An 18,733-nucleotide genomic window follows, 5' to 3' on the forward strand; every position below is an offset into this window, starting at 1 on the left:
CACGCTTTGTTTGTACTTTATGCCAACAATCTCATTCTATCATGTGACCATGCCCAAAAGATCAAGTAGAATGAGAAATTCAAGATGACAGATATGAGACAACTCCACTTCTTTCTAGGTCATGAGATTTGGTAGACTCTTAAGGGGGTTGTTCATCTCTTAGCAACGATATGTGCAAGACCTTTTGACCACCTTTGAGATGGAGCAATATATATCTATTTCTACTCCCATGCGTCCAAGCTAGAAGGCAATGACACAAGCATATTCACCAACAACCAATACTATCTACTATAAGCAATCGATTGGGTCATCAATCTAGCTCCTCAATACTCCTATTAATTTGTGATTCCCTATTGGTTTATTTAGAAGGTTTATAAATGAACCCAAGCTAATCCATTGACATACTATTATGAGAATTTTGTGGTTCCTAAGAGGCACACCCAACCTAAGTATTTACTATCCAATAGGCACATGAGATCCAACCTTTATTCTACAAGGCTGGATGAAGTCGAACTAGGCTAGAGATGTTGACCACATGAGGTCAACAACCGATTATTGCTTTACTTTGGGTGCAAGTGCTATCTCTTGTAGTAGTAAGAAGCAATCCATAACTACCCTTTCATCTACAAAGGCACATTATAAAGCAACGTATTCTAATACTCAAAGGTTATTAAGAGAGCTTAACTATCCTCAAACATGCCCTACAACACTTCATTAAAACAATTAGAGTTGTATTGTTCTGGCACAAAATCCCATATTTCATGCAAGGTCAAAGCACATTGAGATACAATACCATTTCATTCAAGAAAAAAATCCTACATGAAACTTAATGTGGTATATCGTAAAACAAATGATAAATTGGCAAACTTGTTTATGAGTCCCTTCCTCATCTTTGACAATACTCCATATCCCTAAGTCTCATGGCACATCTTGGAGCTAGGAGGGAGTGTTAGAGATTTGGTCATCCCCTAAACAAGCACAAGCAAAGTATGATCACTCTAGGGCACATTTATACATTTACAAAATGGGTCGAACATGTTTATAACTACTCACAACATTCCTAAGGGCAATCTGAGCAACATGCCACATAGCAAGGAACATTTTCACTACATTATCTTATGATTATTTAACTATTTATGCTATAATCAACCATCATTTTACTAGCCAACTTGCATTATTTTATTCATTTTTCCAACCTAATTATTGGCAGGCTACACAAGGCCATACATCATTTCAAATTTGGTGTACACAAGTGAGAGAACACCCGCAAATACATTCAACAACCCATTGTATAGATCTACTTTCTTTATTTAACATTCATTCGCAGCAGTTTTCTGCATTCTACAATCTCTCTCTCTACCTCCTCTCCACATTCATTTTCTCACTCTAGTCATACACTTCCGCACTTGTACCCTAACAAGGAGACCCCACTCACAACAAGGTCGCACTCAATGCAAATAGGGAAATGGGTTTTCTGATATGTCCAATACTCCTAGCCCTTGGAAGAAAATAGAATATTAGCACAACACACCGCTAGCCTAATACTTTCTTCACCCTATCAAATTTTAGTCTTTGACACATTACTTAAAATTGTTTTTTCGCTCATTGCAAAACCATTTCTAGAGCTACTAAGTTCGACCACAATACCTCTCTTTTCGTTGGAGAACCCCCTTAAACCCCATTGCCCCTGGTGCAACCTGGCTCCAAGACTTAGAATATTGAACACGTATACAATAACAAAGAATATACACTCCTCAGCTTTTGTTTTTTCGCTAAACTTGTACTTCTAGGAGATAAAATCCAATGGAAATTATATTCACATCCACTTGAGACTCACTGCTAGACACACCCTTTACCACCTTAGGCTTACAATGCTGCACATACCCTTTATCATATCACAAAAAGCTTGTTGATTGATGGTGATTCTTGCATCTATAATTCTTGACAGAATTTCCCATGTGACTTTTTAAAATTTGATTCAAAGTTCAATATAAATAGGAAGACATTGAGTTTACTATTTGGAGATGGCTGATGCTAAATACCCCAGTGGAAACTATATCCATAACCTACTCTGCCTCTCAAAGCTATTGAACTAGGTGTTATAATGCTGGACATACCTTTTCCCATATCACAAAAAAAATAGGTCATTGACTGAGAGTAATTCTTGTGAATTATAACCCTTCAGTTTTTACATGACTTTTTCAAAATCAGTTCAACGGTCAATGTAAACAGGAACGCTGAATTTATAATATTTGGAGATGACAGATCCTGTGGATCATTCATGACATACTTTTCAAGTGAATGTTACCTTTTCAGCAGATCAGGAGAGAAAACAAAATAAACACACTGTTTTATCACATGGTACACCCAGGCGTGTTATGTCAAGAGCCTGTACCTTTTTGGTTTCTTAATCATATGTAAGATCTCACATTGTCAATCTAAACTGTGGCATATCAGTTTAAGCTTGTGTCCAGATTACACCTGCCATGTTCTACTTTCCATTTTAAATCAAAGAAGGTGCTAATTGGCCTGAAAGAAGTATTCAATTTGATATAATTTTATGATACACCAATACAATATCCCAACTCCATCTAGAATTCAGAAGCAGGAACTCCATTGAACCGGCATTTCCTGCTCCGAACATAAGTCCCAGAATTGTTGCGGTCTCCCCATGTTATCTGGTACATCCGTTGCTCTGGTCATTTACAACACATCCAATTTGAAACTCCCTTAAAGTAAGCAGACTTCATGGGTCCTGATGCATCTCAGCTTGTAAGCTTCCATTTTATTCTACAAACATATGACTGGATAGACTGGAGAATTTACTATTATTTTCATTACAATCCCATCTGCTTATGTAAGAGAACACAATGTCCTAGGCAACCCATTTCACACAACTCAGTCATACAATCTGATCAGGCAATGCATGATTCTCACCATTCTACATTCACTACAGCCCTCCAAGGCTAACCATTGTTAGCTCAACTGTGCTATTTGGTTTGTGAACTGCTGCTATTTGCTACCATGATGTCTCTGGAAGTCCTCCGAGAATAATTCATATAAGCCATGGATCTTTCTTCAAACACAGAGGTGTTTCAGTACTGTTTCAATGAGCTTATTCAACACCAAATAATGACAAGCAGAGTGTGACAGTACCTCCACATTTTTTACTTCTGATCGAGTATAAAAGGACCTCCAACAGAAATTCCTAAGCTGGAACTCCCAGACATTCACTAAAGCTGTTGAACTTTGGTTGCCATCCTGTTTTACTGCGGGTCTTGTCACAGTTCATCTTCTTGCCAAGTGGCCCATCAACACCTGTTCATGATACCAAACAATTTACTTAGAGCCAGTAACTACACATCTTCGTATGTTAGAAAATAGAATAGCAAGATAGAATGCATAATCTACCAGTGAAAGCTTTGAACTTGTCTTTTAGTTTTCCACTCTTATTGGTAATTTCCATGACTTCCTGCCTATAAACACAATTAAATCAGTAGATCGTTTATTAATACTTCAAGATTTGCAAGCATAGAATTACAGAGTTTCAATAGCTGAATACCAGACATTAAGCTCTGAAAGAAAAATCAGTAGATATACTTCAAGATATTGCAAGCATAAAATTACAGAGTTTCAATGGCTGAATACCAAACATTAAGCTCTGAAAGGAGAATGCTCTTTCTTGCCTGGAAAGAGGATGATTATCACACCCCATAAATACCTCCTTTCGATATCCTTTCCTCATAATGGTTACACATAGAGAAGCTGCATCCTGTGAATCAATAGTTATCTGGGAATAAGAACCACCTCAAAACTGTCCGTGTGAAACATAAAACCAAACCCCAGCCCAGCTTCAAACCTCGTAATGTATGAGATTCAAAGTGTGATCTGGCCGAGCATCAACAATGCCTTTTTTAGCCCAGTAAGCATGAGGTCCACGATCCAATGTGTGAAGCACAAGTTAAGAAAATGATATCTATTACGTGTGTGTGTGTGTGTGTGTGTGTGTGTGTGAGAGAGAGAGAGAGAGATTTGTATTCTTCTATTGTAATTAATATAATTACTCTTCATGAAATAAAAAAGAGAGAGAGATACATCATCAGATATCCAGATACTATCCACTTCTGAGTGCTAAAAGCATAGAACTTACCTAAAAACTACATTACGCTCAAAATAATCCAACCCCCTTAATGCACTTACATTGAGAAACTAGATGGCTCCAACTTCATTTGAGTGAATCAAGCAGAAGTAATCTTCTGATAAGATGGTTAGCATCATCTCCTACTTGAAAAATCATCCAAAAAATACGCAGGGAAAAGGATATATATAGCCCTGCTAATCGCACAACTGTGCCTCCTGCTCTTAGAACCTCCTCCTCAGCTTTCAAAAGAACATCTGTCCTCGGATTTCTGCCGATTGGAACAGTTGGTGTGTCCTGGAACAGAAAAAAACGATCTACTTGATATACTCGTGAATGATTTATTGTAATAACTTTACATTCCCTTGCATATTAGAATGGAGCAATCCTCCTGCAGAGCAATGCAGACTATTAAAAACCTCAACTTTCACAGCAGCCACAGTTTAAATGCTCCAACCAAACTACTTTCTACTGCGAGTTAACAAACTTAAAGGCATTAAAATTCACATCAACTAGTTCTGTGGGTTCTGCCAAGTGGAACCGTTGATGTATCCTGGAATTCAGAAAAAGACAGTCTACTTGCTGCACTCCTGAATCATTTATCGTGAAAACTTTAGATTCCCTTACATGTTAGAATGCAGTAGGCATCTTGAAGAGTTATTAAAAACTTCAACTTGTACAACAACCAGAGTTTAAATGCTCCCACCAACCTCCTTTCTACTGCAATTTGACATTCTTTAAGCCACCAATCTTTGCATGGACTAGTTTAAGTGCAAATCTGTAGGATTGGCACTGGACACAGGTCCTGGACATATCCTTATTCCTTGCTATTGTTCGGAAGGACACACTGGATGGTCTTAGCATTCCTTGTGCAGAGTTAAGATTAAGAGCCTGCAAGCTGAGAAAAGTTGCTGAAACAAAAAGCCACAGCCAAAGGTTCCAAATGTTCTGGTACACATGGTGCTTATATTGAGGATGATGAATCTACAGCAAGTCTCGATGCTGTTCCTTTGACCAGACATAAAAGATTGGGAGGAAAGGGATGCTCAAGCAATTGCCTTCATCATTGTGACTTGAGCAGAATCTTTCACTCCCCTCATCCAAACAGCAAACTCCAGAGACATATACCAAGGCTTCAAGTACTTCTTGTGAAACCAATTTGAGAGCAAGAACCTTACAAGACTCATCAGACATGAGAGTTTGCTGTATGATTATTCCTCCAAGAGGACAAATCTGCCATTTCTTTAACATCCATATGAAGACGATCAAGGAGAAGTTGGCCGTGGCTGTGGTCAATTCCCTAGTCAATCACACTCTTCATACAAGCCTTTTTAAGTTTTTCCATATCTCTTGCAATTGGGCCCAGTCACCATGACAAGCCTCTCGATTGAGGAGGTTGCAACACTTTTGCTTGACAAAGTCAAACCAGTGGTTTGTAGATCATAGTGGTGAATAATGAGGGACATGCAGTTAGCAGCCAGCACAAAAACAGCCAAGAAGATCCAAGTCTTCCAAGGCACTGGAATGCACCCCCCTGTGTTGGATGATTGTGAGCAGGGTAAAATGGCATGGCAGGAGATCCATGTGACTGGCGATGTCATGGCATGCAGCATACGTGGTGAACAGCATGCTGTGTGAGTATGCAAGATCATGTGCAAGGCAGATGCATTCTGAGAGGGGGTGTTTAGTCCCTGTTCATGTCAATTCACACAGTTCGACAGCATTTTAGTGCAGTGGGCCATTCTGAGAGGGGTTATTAGAAGTTCAGCCCCTGTTCATATCAATTCACATGGTTGGATAGCATTTTAGTGCAGTTGGCCGGTCACAGCAGGGCAAACAGTTTTCCCATGAGCACCTTCCACCGACTTCAGATGATTTGAATGATTCACAACCACATGACTCATCATTTCAGCTCAATGAATGTAAGGTTCACTGCTTTTGTTGCCTGCACATGTTTGGTTTCTACATTCAGAAGACAGTCTGGAAGAGATTCAGTCCATCAATATGAGGTTCTCTGAGTGAGATACACATGTACTCTTGTATTGATTCTACCCTCATTATTCAATATTCAGCATTCATCTTGAGAGAGACTCTTTTTTCTTTTTACCGTAATCAAGTGGCTAGTGATAGGCCACTTATTTTGTTAACCCACTAACCCCAGTCAAATCTCCTTTTTCTATACCTATACTAAATGGCCATGTGGAATGTAGGAGCTGAACCCAAGACCTTCCAGTCACCACACATTCAACTTAACCAACTGAGCTACACCCGCATGTGCGCTCTCTCTCTCTCTCTCTCTCTGGTTTTACCCCTTAAACTCTGCATTTTTGCAAGGGAAAGCATGGTTTGTGTAGAAGCGATTGTGATACATGGTTTCTAGAGCTATTGAGCATCCTTAGTCCCCCCACTCCTCTTCCAGCTGATTGGGACCAAGACAACCATGAGAAAGTTGTGCTTACATGAGATTTCGATGATGCCCATGCATATTCTACTCTTCTCTAATGTATCTCTAAAGAGGTTCTACTAGCGGTCATCTCCTACGAAACAACTTCAGCGATTAGGAGAAGCTTTGAATGTTGTATGAGACTCCCTCAACCGTGTGTGTAGTTACCCTTTATGTACAGCTCCACAAGATGAAGTTTGAGCCTCAAGATACTATCCAATCATTCTTACTTCGGGTTACACAAGTACAAGATTAGCTTCGCCACATGCAGTCTCCCTTCCAGAGGCGCCTCTTGTGGGGATTGTGCTCTATATGCTCCCTCCGGAGTTTGATGGAGTCGCTAATGCTTTGTGGTCACAAGGGAGGCTTCCATCATAGTATGGTGGCTCCAATGAGGCATTTGCAGCTTCAAAGATGGGTGAGAAGAAAAAGAAGTCAAAGGCCCTTTGTTATCACTATGGATTGTAAGGAATTAGTAGCTTCAAAGGAAGAAAAAGGAGAAGCAAGATACAAACTCCTCCGCTTGGTCATCCTCCGACTCCGACTCCATCTCGGATCCTCTGACCAAGGCAAAGGTCAAAGAGTGGAAGGGGTCATCTTCTTCAGATGGAGGGAAGGGTTTGACTACCCTTCCTTTCGTTGCTTTCTAGTACAGGGGATGCGGTTATCCCTCATGACTCTCCAATGCCAAAGAGGGGAAAAGAGGGTGGTGAGATGGGACAGGTGAGGCTCATCTATATAGGTATACAAGTGCAAAGGTTCCAAAGAGGGGCTTCCCTTCCACATCAACTAAAGTACACATTTTCAAATCCTAGAGCTTGTATTGACTTCCAGGTTTATGATGAGCTATTTCTTGACACAGAGCGAGATTGGCTCATAGTCCAAACTCAAATGAGAGGACACTTTGGCGGTCTAGACAAAGGCAGGGAATCCATGGTCGCATGTGCTCAAAAGGCATTTTTGACAAGATGGTCATCTACAGTAGTGCAAGTAATTGCATAATAGACTCAAAGATCTGCTATGATTCTTCTCTACTTTCAAGTTCCAATATAATCAACATCGACATCAAGTTCTCTCCAAGGTACTTTGGTAGTGGCTTGATCACCCACTGCTTGGGTATCCATGGTTCTATTCCGATGGTCCTTGTTGTCCTTGTTGTAGGGACAATGATGATTCATTATCATTGTACGAGTGTATTGTATCAAATCACCCATGATTTGAGAGAGGGTGTTAGTAGTCTAGTCACCTCATAAGCGAGTTTGGGCATGTACAATAGTAGCCTAACTATTATAGTTATTTTAGGCATTTTTTAATTTTATGTGTCATTATTATGGTGATTTTGGCATTTATTGCTAGCCGACCAGCATTTAATCTCGGCCAACATTATGCATCGATGGCATTATTTGTTGTCTATATATTCAGCTCCCTCCTCCTCAATCTATGTCATTCATCACTTGTAGATTCTAGTGCAGGTTCTATTGGAGAGAGAGTCGGTGCCAATGTCCACGCAGCCAATGACTCACTTGTTGAGCTAAAAATGCATTAGATTCACTTAAACAGCCCCAAAACATGCTTAATTAAGTAGAAACCTTGTTTATTTAAAAAGAAATGCATTCCTAGAGAGTATCTGTATCCCACAAGTACAAACTGTCAAAAGATGACATACCAGCGAGACAGTTGTGGGGAGGAACACGAAGTGAACTCAGCAAACACAGAGAAGAGAAGAGAAGAGAGAAGAAACTCTGATGAATGGAATGATGAAGTTCTGAATCATGGAGTGAAAATGATACAAGGGAACAAGGGTGTTGTAGCACAAGGAAGATGATGAAGATAGCCACGAACCACGAACCGCAATGTCCTCCTTAAAGGGTGCGAGGGTAGTGGAGAGCCTGAAGAGAAAAGGTGACGGACTGAATGAATCAGCCGTAAAGAATGAGTGAGAGAGTGGCCTATAAATAGGCACAATCAGTCTAGGGTGGCGCCCCTTTTTGGGGCTACAAACCCTAAATGCAAATCCTAAATGCGAAACGCAGAAATGCAAAAATGCAAACTGCAGATGAAGGGTGAAGGGTTTCTCAACACTCCCTCTCAGGCCCAAAAAGGGGAACAAGAGAAGAGTGAGGTGGAGATGAAAGCTACATGCTGAAGAATGCCCATGTAGTAGGTGCCACTTGGACAGTGTCCCTCGTGGGGAAATTGTTCACTTGCCCAAGCGCCCTAGTACAAAGATGATGAAAGCATGCAATGCATAGGAGAAATGTCGAACTTTGTGTAGTGCTAAGAACCATAAGGATATGCCCATACACTCGATCTCGAGAGGTGGCTCCATGCTAACCAAGTGATCAAGGCAAGAAGAAGAGGAGGAAGAAGATGTAGAGAATCCCTAAGATCCAAGATTTACAACTGAAAGGTAACCTGCAATAAAGAACAGTAGACAAAGTGAACTGGAAAACCCGAGAGAGAGAAGCCACTAGCTCCGTGCATCCATGTGGGAAGGAATACGAAGGCCTCATCACCAAGTCGTGGTTGAACCTCCAAGGCCCCGATCTAGGTAGATCCTCGAGATCCTGGGAATCAATAGGTGAGATGACCGTTGGAAGGAAGCCACCCCATCCAAGGGTAGATGAAGAAGGTAAAAGGCCTCTACCAAGGTGTGCAAAGAATTTAGCAATGGGTGGGTACTCCCTTTGAAACTAGAGGAATAGAAGTCCCCCTCTAAAGTCGCAATAGATGTAGGTGCCCTCTCCGAGGGCAAAGAAAGATCATCCCCCTTTGAATCCCCCTCTCAAGTAGATAGGGAATCCAAAAACTCATGGATCACGGACTCCGAAATGTATGAGGACGAAGGAACTGCTGCCGATCATGCCAAAGAAGATATCTGGGGTAATGAAGAACTCCCAGAGATGGCCTCTCGAAACTGAGTAGGCGAGGGTGAAGATTGGGGCTCAAACTAAGCAATGAGTGGGCAACAGTCACTGCTTCTCAATGGAGCGGACCGGGAAGCCGAAGAAGAGAAAAGAGTCAAGCAACCATTGCCCCTCGAAGGCGCGAACTGACGAGGAGACCGTATCAAACAATCACTCTCTCTCGATGGAGCGGATTGCAGAATCACTGGCCTTGGTAGCCATTGTACCCGAAAATAGGTGGGACAAGACTACCGCTGGCATTGCAACGATCTCCAGGAGGTCGTAGCGCCAATCGATCCTCCATGTGCTCAAAAGGACTTGGTGTGCATCAAATGCGTCTTATTGCCTTGAGCATAGTACTCTGATAGCCGATGTAGAATAATCTCAGTGGCCCCAAAAGGAGAGGTGGCAAAGGTAGTGCCGCGTGGGAGATGCATATACTTCGGGGGGGTACTTCGAGGGGGGGGGGGGGGGGGTTTGTTTTGTAGGAAGCAAAGGTCGAAGTCGGCAAGCATTGATAATGTGTTCGATGATGCCACAGTAGAAGCTCCTAATAGTCTGGTCATCTGTTGGTAAAGACGCCATGGGTACCAATGTGCTTTGCTGAAGAAAGAAGAGGTTAGCCACAAACCATGAACTGCAATGTGCGCCTCAAGGGCTAGGAGAGCAGTGGAAGGGGTACCAATGTGCTTTGCTGAAGAAAGAAAAGGTTAGCCACAAACCATGAACTGCAATGTGCGCCTCAAGGGCTAGGAGAGCAGTGGAAGGGCTTGAAGTGAGCTACCAGTGGGAGGAGAATGCGACCAGCACTAAGAGGTTGCAACCAATAGAAAAACGTAGGTGAGGAGAGAGAGAGACTAAAAACGCAGGAAAAAACCAGCAGTACCAATCAGCATGCTAAAATCAGCAGTGTGTGATAGGCTAGAAACAGGCACCAGCCTGTTGTAGACAGCAATGGCCAGCTTGGACCACGATGTCCTCCGCATCCGAGGTGTGGGCAACAAGCTGAAATACCTGAAATCTGGAAAAACAAGAATGTTTTCTAAATGGAGAGTGATCAGCAACAATCGCTTTGCTGTAAACAGCTGCAAATTGCGGGTGGAACTTGGAAGGCTGGAAACAGGCATCAGACTATAGATGACACCAAGGGACAGAGACTACGATGTCCTCCACGAAAGGGGTGTGGACAATAAGCTGAAAACACCTAAAACCTGCAAAAACGAGATTTTGATGCAGCAGAAGAAGGGAAGCCAAACCCGCCACCGGTCTTTGCCATCACTGGAGTGGAGGATCTTTGCTGTTGTTTGAGCAGATCCAGCTCTGATACCATGTCAAAAGATGACGTACCAATGAGACAGTAGGGTTTGCGAGGAGGAACACAGAGTGAACTCCGCAAACATGGAGAAGAGAAGAGAAGAGAAGAAACTCTGATGAATGGAATGATAAAGTTCTGAATCATGGAGTGAATGTGATACAAGGAACAAGGGTGTCATAGCACAAGGAAGATGATGAAGACAGCCACAAACCACAAACCGCAATGTCCTCCTGAAGGGGTTGTTGAGCTAAAATATGCATTACTTGCTAATTAGCCTCTTAAACAGCCCCAAAACACACTAAAAATGCTCTTTTAGAGTAAAACCCTAAAATAAGGAGCAATTCGAGAGAGTTCAATGGAACCCTTAAATGGGAAGCGGTTCGAGAGAGTTCAGTAGAAACCCTAATTTTTGGGGCCCCCTTCCACATCTATAAATAGACAGACTACCCCTGTTTGGTCATCATCCTTGTTTGCAGGTTACAGCCCACACACCCTCTGCTACTGTTGGCGCCCAGTTTCAAGCATGCAGCCTGCCTCCATCTGTTGTCCAGCCATCATCGACTGCAGCCACATTATCTTCAGCCTGTCCATTGCTGTAGGCGACAGCTCTCAACTGTTGTCGACTGCTCCAAACTGTCCCAGACTGCTGTTCAGCCTGCTGTCCATCATCTCCAAGGTCAGTCAGCCTGAACAGCAGTCTCAGACACGCTCAGATACTGTTTCAGCCTGCTGTTAACAGCAGGCTGTGTACAATTTCCAGCCTCCGATCGATGGTACACTGCTGCATTTACCAGTTTCCAGCCTCCAGGCTACTGCGTTTTGGTGACCAGCCTGCTGCCATTCACTATTCAGCACTCCTACACTCCAACTGGTGGTCACAGACTTGGGATCCGTCTTCGGTGGACGTCACACTCCGACATTGCTCTGCCCTTCAACACACTGTACACTCTTACATTCATTTGCAGCATTCATTCACTTCAAAGTTGTGTTCTCTCTCTCCCTTCTTCTATTTGTGTTTGAGTTTTTAGTTTTGCGTTTAGGGTTTGAGTTTTGCCCTCTGTGTCTGTGTCTGTCTGTTTGTGTTTCTGTCGTGGTCGTACACTCTGTGTGTCCTCAATGCAAACCCTAGCAGTTTCCTTCACAGGGATGTGAGGGCAATGGAGAGGCTGGAGAGAAAAGGTGACAAACTGAATGAATCAATCGTAAAGAATAAGTGAGAGTGGCCTATAAATAAGCACATTCAATCTAGGGTGGCGCCCCTTTTTGGGGCTGCAAACCCTAAACGCAAAAAGCAGAAATGCAAAAACGCAAACTGTGGGTGAAGGGTGAAGGGTTTCTCAACACAAACCCACTTGGAAGGGCCCAAACTTTCTATAAATAGATATGTTGCCCTCCATTCATCCTTAATCTCGTTTTTGCATATTTTTGTCTCTTTGTGTTTCTATCATGGTCATACACTCTGTGTGTCCTCAGTGCAAACCCTAGCAGTTTCCTTCACAGGGGTGTGAGGGCAGTGGAGAGGCTGGAGAGAAAAGGTGACAGACTAAATGAATCAATCGTAAAGAATGAGTTAGAGTGGCCTATAAATAGGCACAGTCAGTCTAGGGTAATGCCCCTTTTTGGGGCTGCAAACCCTAAATGCAAAACGCAGAAATGCAAAAACGCAAACTGTGGGTGAAGGGTGAAGGGTTTCTCAACACAAACCCACTTGAAAGGGCCCAAACTTTCTATAAATAGATATGTTGCCCTCCATTCAGTCTTACTCTCGTTTTTGCAGATTTCAGGCATTTTAGCTTGCTGCCCACACCCCGGACGCAGAGGACATCGCGGTTCAAGCTGGCCATTACTGTCTACAACAATCTAGCACAAACATCAATAGAAACGAGCTCCAAGGGTGCTAAAGACCGCCTCAAAGCCTTGCTGGGAACAATATCACGAATCTACTTCCCACAAATACAGGTTTACACAAGGCTGCAAGCTCACCACAATCTCTAGCAAACCTCGAACAAACTAGTCATTAGACGCCTTCCGAAGGTAATCATAATTGAGGTAGTCAAACCAAGCATACCAAAGCTCGGATTGAGTTTGAGAGGTAAAAAGAAGAGAAGTCAAGGTAGAAGAAAACCGCAACTTGTAGACTCCATTCTCCTCATAACTTGAAGAAAAAACCTATCTCGATGCTCGACCAAGAATCTGAAAACAATCCACATCAAATCCAACCAAAAGGTCGAGGACACAAATCTTGTGCACCGAGAGAAGATGATACCCCAAAGATGGCACATAAAGTACCTCCCATGCATAGGCACCACCACATCCATCTAGAATAAGATGCATGTTGCCCCGTCCCTAAATAGGAATAGACAAACTATCACCAATGAGAATCTGACCATGGGAAGGCCGCAAATGAGCAACACTTACTAAAGAAGGAGTCATGTGCTAGGAGGCACCACTATCAACAATCCACTGCTGAGTGAATGGGGCCATTGACGCAACATCAGAAGTTGTTAGGGTCAAATCCTCAACCACCTCTAAATGGAGAAAAGCAACTAATGAGGGAGCAACCACTGCTCAAAATCCTTTGAAGATTTCTCCTTCCTCTCCTCCATTTTCTCCTTGTCAGGGCAATCCCTCTTCCAATGACATGTTTTGCCACAAATGTGACAAGCAGACTCCTTGTCTTTGTCCTTCTTAGATTTATCTTCCTTCTTCTTCTTCTAGTCCTTCCCCTTCTTCTGAGAGGATTGACCAACCAAGGCCTCAGATTTCGAAGCACTGGTTCCTTTCAGTTGCTCCTCTTGGTCCAAGACCATAGGAACCAACTCTTCCAACAGAAGTGTCTCAAACGGCCCTGAAGCAATCAAGGCAAAATAAAAACCACTGAAGTGAGTTGGTAACTGGGAAAGGAGAGTTATCGCCATGTCTTCAAAAGTGATCACCTTCCCTGCATTTTGAACCTGCATCTAAAGCTGCCTTAGCTTGTCGATATGCTCCCGCATTGACGATGACTTGTTGACACTCATGGTCCGCATCTACACTTCCAAAGAGACTCGCTTCATGACAGTCATCCGATTATACATATGATCCAACTCCAATCATATCTCCTAAGCCACTGTCAAATGCTCGATATGAGAGATAACAATTGTAGTACATGAGAGAGATAAAAACAAGTGAATGCGAGCATTGAGTTTATCCCAATGTACCTGCCTTTGCCAACTCCACCTTCTCACTGGAAGAGAGTCTGGACTCCTCACGCGAAGAAGGATGATGGATAGCCTTCATAACAAGCTCCGCCAAATCATAGGACTCCAATATGGCAAGCATCATGACCCGCCAAATGCGGTAGTTCTCGCCATCAAGCTTTTGATCTGATGGAAGAGCCTGTAGGAGGGGCACCTTTTGGTCAATGATCGCCTAAAACTCTATCTCGGCCTCAAAAGACATCTTCACCTACAATGCCTGCACAAAACACAAAAGCAGTCCCCCTTTGATTGTGAAAATACAGCCTACTAGGACTATGGTTTGCTCGTCCCGCTTCTTCTTCACCCACCGAAGGCAATGAAAATGTAAAATCTGCACTTGAAGGCCAAAAACTCAGCCTTCCTCCTCTTGGAACAACAGCAAACAACAGTAAATTCACCAAATTTGATTCTTTCCTGCACGCCCACACTCGCTTCAGCCTTGTTCCGATGCGCAGCCCTCCTGCTCACCCTCGAACGCTGGAAACGCAACCTTGTGTCCGCACTAAAATCTCCTCTTCACATGGGTTCTTCACTCAGTCAATCTGTCTTTACTGCTCTAATACCATGTCAAAGTGCAATGGTACAAAAGCGTGGGACCAAGACTAAGAGAGTAGAGTGAACACGAAGACGAGAGAGAGAGAGAGAGAGAGAGAGAGAGAGAGAGAGAAGAGACAAAAGAACATGAAGATCTGATGTATAAAGTATGCTGAATACAAAGGAACATCTTGGTATGGTGGCCAACAAGAGACTTTTATAGCTTCAAAGGTACCTTTGCGCTTATGTGGGAGGCTTCCATCTTGGTATGGTGGCCAACAAGAAACTTTTGTAGCTTCAAAGGGGAATGATAGGAAGAAGATGACAAAGGCCCAATGGTATCACTATGGTAAGAAGGGATATCTATGCAAGGATTGCAAGTAACGAGTGGCATTGTGAAAGGAGGAGAAAAAGAAGAAGAAGAACCAAGATATGGACTTCTCCGGTAATTCATCACCCTCATCCAACTATGACTTCGATTCACAATCTCCAACAAAGGCAAAGACCAAGGGATGGAAGGGCTCATCTTCTACAATGAAGGGGAAGGCCATAGCGGCACCCTCTGCTACTTCTAGTTGGTGATGTCACATGTGGTTATCCCTCACGACTCTCCGGTGCCAAAGAGGGAGTGTGAGAGAGCGGTGGAAGTGGGGCAATTAAGCATCATCCATATATTCCATACATGTATAAAGGACCTAGAGTGGGGTTTCCCTTTCACATCAATGCAGTTTGGTATGTTTTGAAATCCTGGAGCTAGGATTAGCATCTAGATTCGTGATGAGTTGTTTCATGATAGAAAGTGGAATCTACTTCTAATCTGAGCTCACATGAGGGGACACTTTGGCGAAGGCAAGGAATCCATAGTCGTGTATGCTACTATTGACAAGCATAGAGAGCTCCTATGACTACTGCCTACTTTGAAGAGCTACTATGATCGACATCAACACTAGTTTCTCTCCAAGGAACCTCGGTGGTAGCTTGATCACCCACTGCTTGGATCTCCATCGTTCATCTTGATGGTTATTGTTGCATGTACTATGATGAGTCGTTATCATTGTATATTATATTGTTCCAAATCACTCATGATCTGGGAGAGGATTAACGGATCTATCAATCCATATGTGAGTTTGTGTGTTTTGTGGGCTGTTTATACTATTCTTTCTAATTGAGAATGGTTGCCTCATTTATGGTGCCACATTATTTGCTAGCTGGCTAGCATTTATGATGTACCTTCACGACGGTTGGCTAGCTTGTGCTTATTTATGGTCCTTATTTGGGCTGGCCAACGAATTCATGATTATAGCCTATATTTAGGCTTGTGCTCCCTCCTCAATTATCTTCAACATATAGTATACAACACTTTAGCTTCTAATCCTGTTGAAGAGAGGGAGCCAATGCCCACAGCCAATGATTCATTGTTGGTTTTGTATTGTCTCATCTTGGTATATGGATTCCATTTCCCGAGCATCTATCTTAAGTTCTTTTGAAATATTATGCACTCTATTTTGATAATTGGACCTTATTGCATATGACATTTTTCAATTGCCATTGTTACTTCTAGCCTTCAGTTTGAGTATTCAATGTTTACAATTAACCTTTGTGTCATATGATATATGTTTCAACTTTCATGGCTCGTGTCTTATATCATTTTTTAGGTCTCTACCCCAGCCCTATCCCCATCCTCCACTTCTTCTTGTCACCTACTTTTTCTTGTCTCTCAATCCATGTCCCCGTCCCCCATCCCATGTTGCTATGGTTGAGAGCCTCTCTTCAGAGTCATCTCCACTTATATGGTACTCGGATTCCGAGTGAATATTGTGGTTGGTGGCATTATATTAGAACATCCGGTCACATCTAGGCACTTGGTAACTTTTAAGCTTGATATAAACACTTGCTCAAGGTTCTTATATATTGAGAGGTACCGTCTAGTACATCCATCTCATCTAGCACATGTAATATTGTTGCTCAAGTTGGATTTTGTGTTTCTCTCACTTCTATCTATCTCTATCCTTCCAACCCTTTGTTGATCTTCCGCCTAAAAAGCAAGTATAATAGTCTTGCCTTGATCTCGTCAGTTAAAACCAGGATCACAGCCCCATCCCCTTCCTCAGCATATTTCCGTAAGATTTGATGAATTGGCATATAAAACATTTAACTTGTGTTATAACTAAGCAATAACTTTCCAGTTCCCAATCTTCAAGCCCTCTCGTGCAGAAGGGCATCTCTCTTGCGGCTATTATTTTTGTAAACAATGATGACTTATAAATGCTTCATGGATAACAGATACAACTTATAAAAACTGTGCAGCAATCATGCATACAAATGAGCTCTAATAAGGGTATCATAGACCTTTAGATCGTCTCTCAAAAATGTAGCTATAATGCCATCTCTTCCGATTCAGCCACTTCACTACCGCTAAAGTTGTTCTATCTTCAGCCTAAATTGGTTGGGAGATTTATACAAAGGATGTACCAAGAAATAAACCAAGTTAAGCCAGATGCAAACAAGCATATGGAAAGCAAAAGCAAGGGAAGTACCTCATCACAAATACTGTCACTGCAGTCATACACAGCACTACTGGAGGTAAACAGAAATACACCCTCTTGATTCCATCGCTCTCCAGCTAGCCTGCAGGTCAACATTGAGGACTGAGCAAATTAGTTGCAGTTAAATGTACTAATGCATAACCAAGCAGATGGCCTGCCAGGCTCATGCATACAACCTAAGGAAATTACTTGCAGTCATGTATGAATGAATGAATGAATAATCAACTGCTTGCATTGAAATACCAACGCACCTGAGCTCTGAAGCATAGTCTGAACTTCCAGATGGAGGTGCACAAAATATCACATAAGGAAAGCGGTCCCCAGACAGGCTGCCTTTAACAACTGGGGATATTCCTAGTGACTGCAGCTCATCATGATGTGCTGTGGTAATTGTTTCACCAACAACAGAAGAACTGGGATACTCCTGTCCAGCATTTGGATTGTTCTTCAACACTTATCTATGTCCCAAAATGATTTTCAAGGTTCAGTTCTGATTACCTTCATCCACAATCCTGCAACTAGCCTTCCTAAGACCCCAGGTCCAATTACAAGTAAATCATTCATTGTGGGTGTAGCAGAATGCTGTCCTTCTTGAGTCTCTGGGACTGTTGTCATTGGTGAAGCCATGATGCATACCACTGCAAAAGTAACAGAGGCCTACTAGTAAACACAATGAAACCTATGTTTCTGAAAATGTAAAGAAATTTCAGACCAGTCTCATTTTACACAGTGAATAAAACTGCCAAAGCTGTTCAGTTACATGCAAAGACTGCTCACAGAGAATGTAAGAGTCAAATGCAGAAACTTTCCTCTCTCTCTCTCTCTCTCTCTCTCTCGTAGCAACTGGTAAACAGATACTGTTTCATTAAGAACAATGTCACAAAAAACTAAGGTTTAATGCAGCAAATTTCTCGGGCAACCTTCAAAACTTGAAGAAGATGCCTTAACACCTCATCGTTTACACGATTTTTAGTTGCAGAGCTGATCAACAGGTGTGATTTTTAGTCTTTGCGTGTGCTGTCAAGACTGACCACCAAGATTCAAGTGACAAGAACCTCGTTGTTGCTTTGCTCTCAATTTTCCTACAGATTCGAAGCATGTAAACCCTAAAAATTACCTGCGTAACCCTAGGAGGATCTACAACCACCTGCAAGGCACACTATCAGTTTGTTCAATAAAGCTTGTTGATTGCCCTCGCATTGAGCGCACCTGGTTGCGAGGACGAACGGCAGAAGCTGATGTTCGTGGCTGATTTGCGTCCAAACCTCAGTACCGATCGATGATAATGCGGATGGCGGTAAGGTTGCCGGGGGAGAACGGAAGTGAGAAGGCTGACGGATGGGGACGCCGGGTGGGAGAGAAGCGCCTCCATTATCCATTATTCTTGTGGGGGGGGACACAACGCGATTTATATCGGGTAAAGGGGGGCCAACAGCAAACCAGGGTATAGTAAGGGGGTGCTCCACACGGAACTACATCTCAAACTTCACGGGAGAGTCTCGGCGCGATCGGAATGATCGTTCTCACACGTGCAATGATATTGGATGTTCAAGGTCAGTGAAAAGCATACCGGAGCCTCAGAGTGATCGGAATGATCGTTCTCACACATGCA

General features: G+C 42.7%; 1 protein-coding gene across 7 annotated transcripts; it reads right to left on the reverse strand.

Annotated features, from left to right (window-relative positions):
• Positions 1 to 2,328: 2,328 nt before the first annotated feature.
• LOC148013423 (uncharacterized) lies at positions 2,329 to 18,517 on the reverse strand. Of its 7 annotated transcripts, none has more exons than XM_087667800.1 (11): positions 18,331 to 18,517; positions 17,620 to 17,759; positions 17,373 to 17,545; positions 17,113 to 17,203; positions 4,324 to 4,435; positions 3,860 to 3,948; positions 3,687 to 3,772; positions 3,412 to 3,476; positions 3,157 to 3,318; positions 2,938 to 3,072; positions 2,329 to 2,678 (listed from the first exon to the last, which is right to left on the reverse strand). In XM_087667800.1, exons 1-9 carry the CDS (start codon positions 18,491 to 18,493, stop codon positions 3,209 to 3,211), a joined length of 1,029 nt encoding a protein of 342 aa, XP_087523926.1. In that variant the 5' UTR covers positions 18,494 to 18,517; the 3' UTR covers positions 2,329 to 2,678; positions 2,938 to 3,072; positions 3,157 to 3,208. The 7 variants fall into 7 exon arrangements, with proteins under 7 accessions (XP_087523926.1, XP_087523925.1, XP_087523924.1 ...); XM_087667799.1 differs by having other exon boundaries at positions 2,329 to 2,695; XM_087667798.1 differs by having other exon boundaries at positions 2,329 to 2,755.
• Positions 18,518 to 18,733: the final 216 nt, after the last annotated feature.

Source organism: Lygodium microphyllum, chromosome 26, assembly GCF_053477565.2.
Source record: "Lygodium microphyllum isolate KBCC chromosome 26, Lygodium_microphyllum_v1.1.10, whole genome shotgun sequence".
Taxonomy (NCBI): Eukaryota; Viridiplantae; Streptophyta; class Polypodiopsida; order Schizaeales; family Lygodiaceae; genus Lygodium; species Lygodium microphyllum.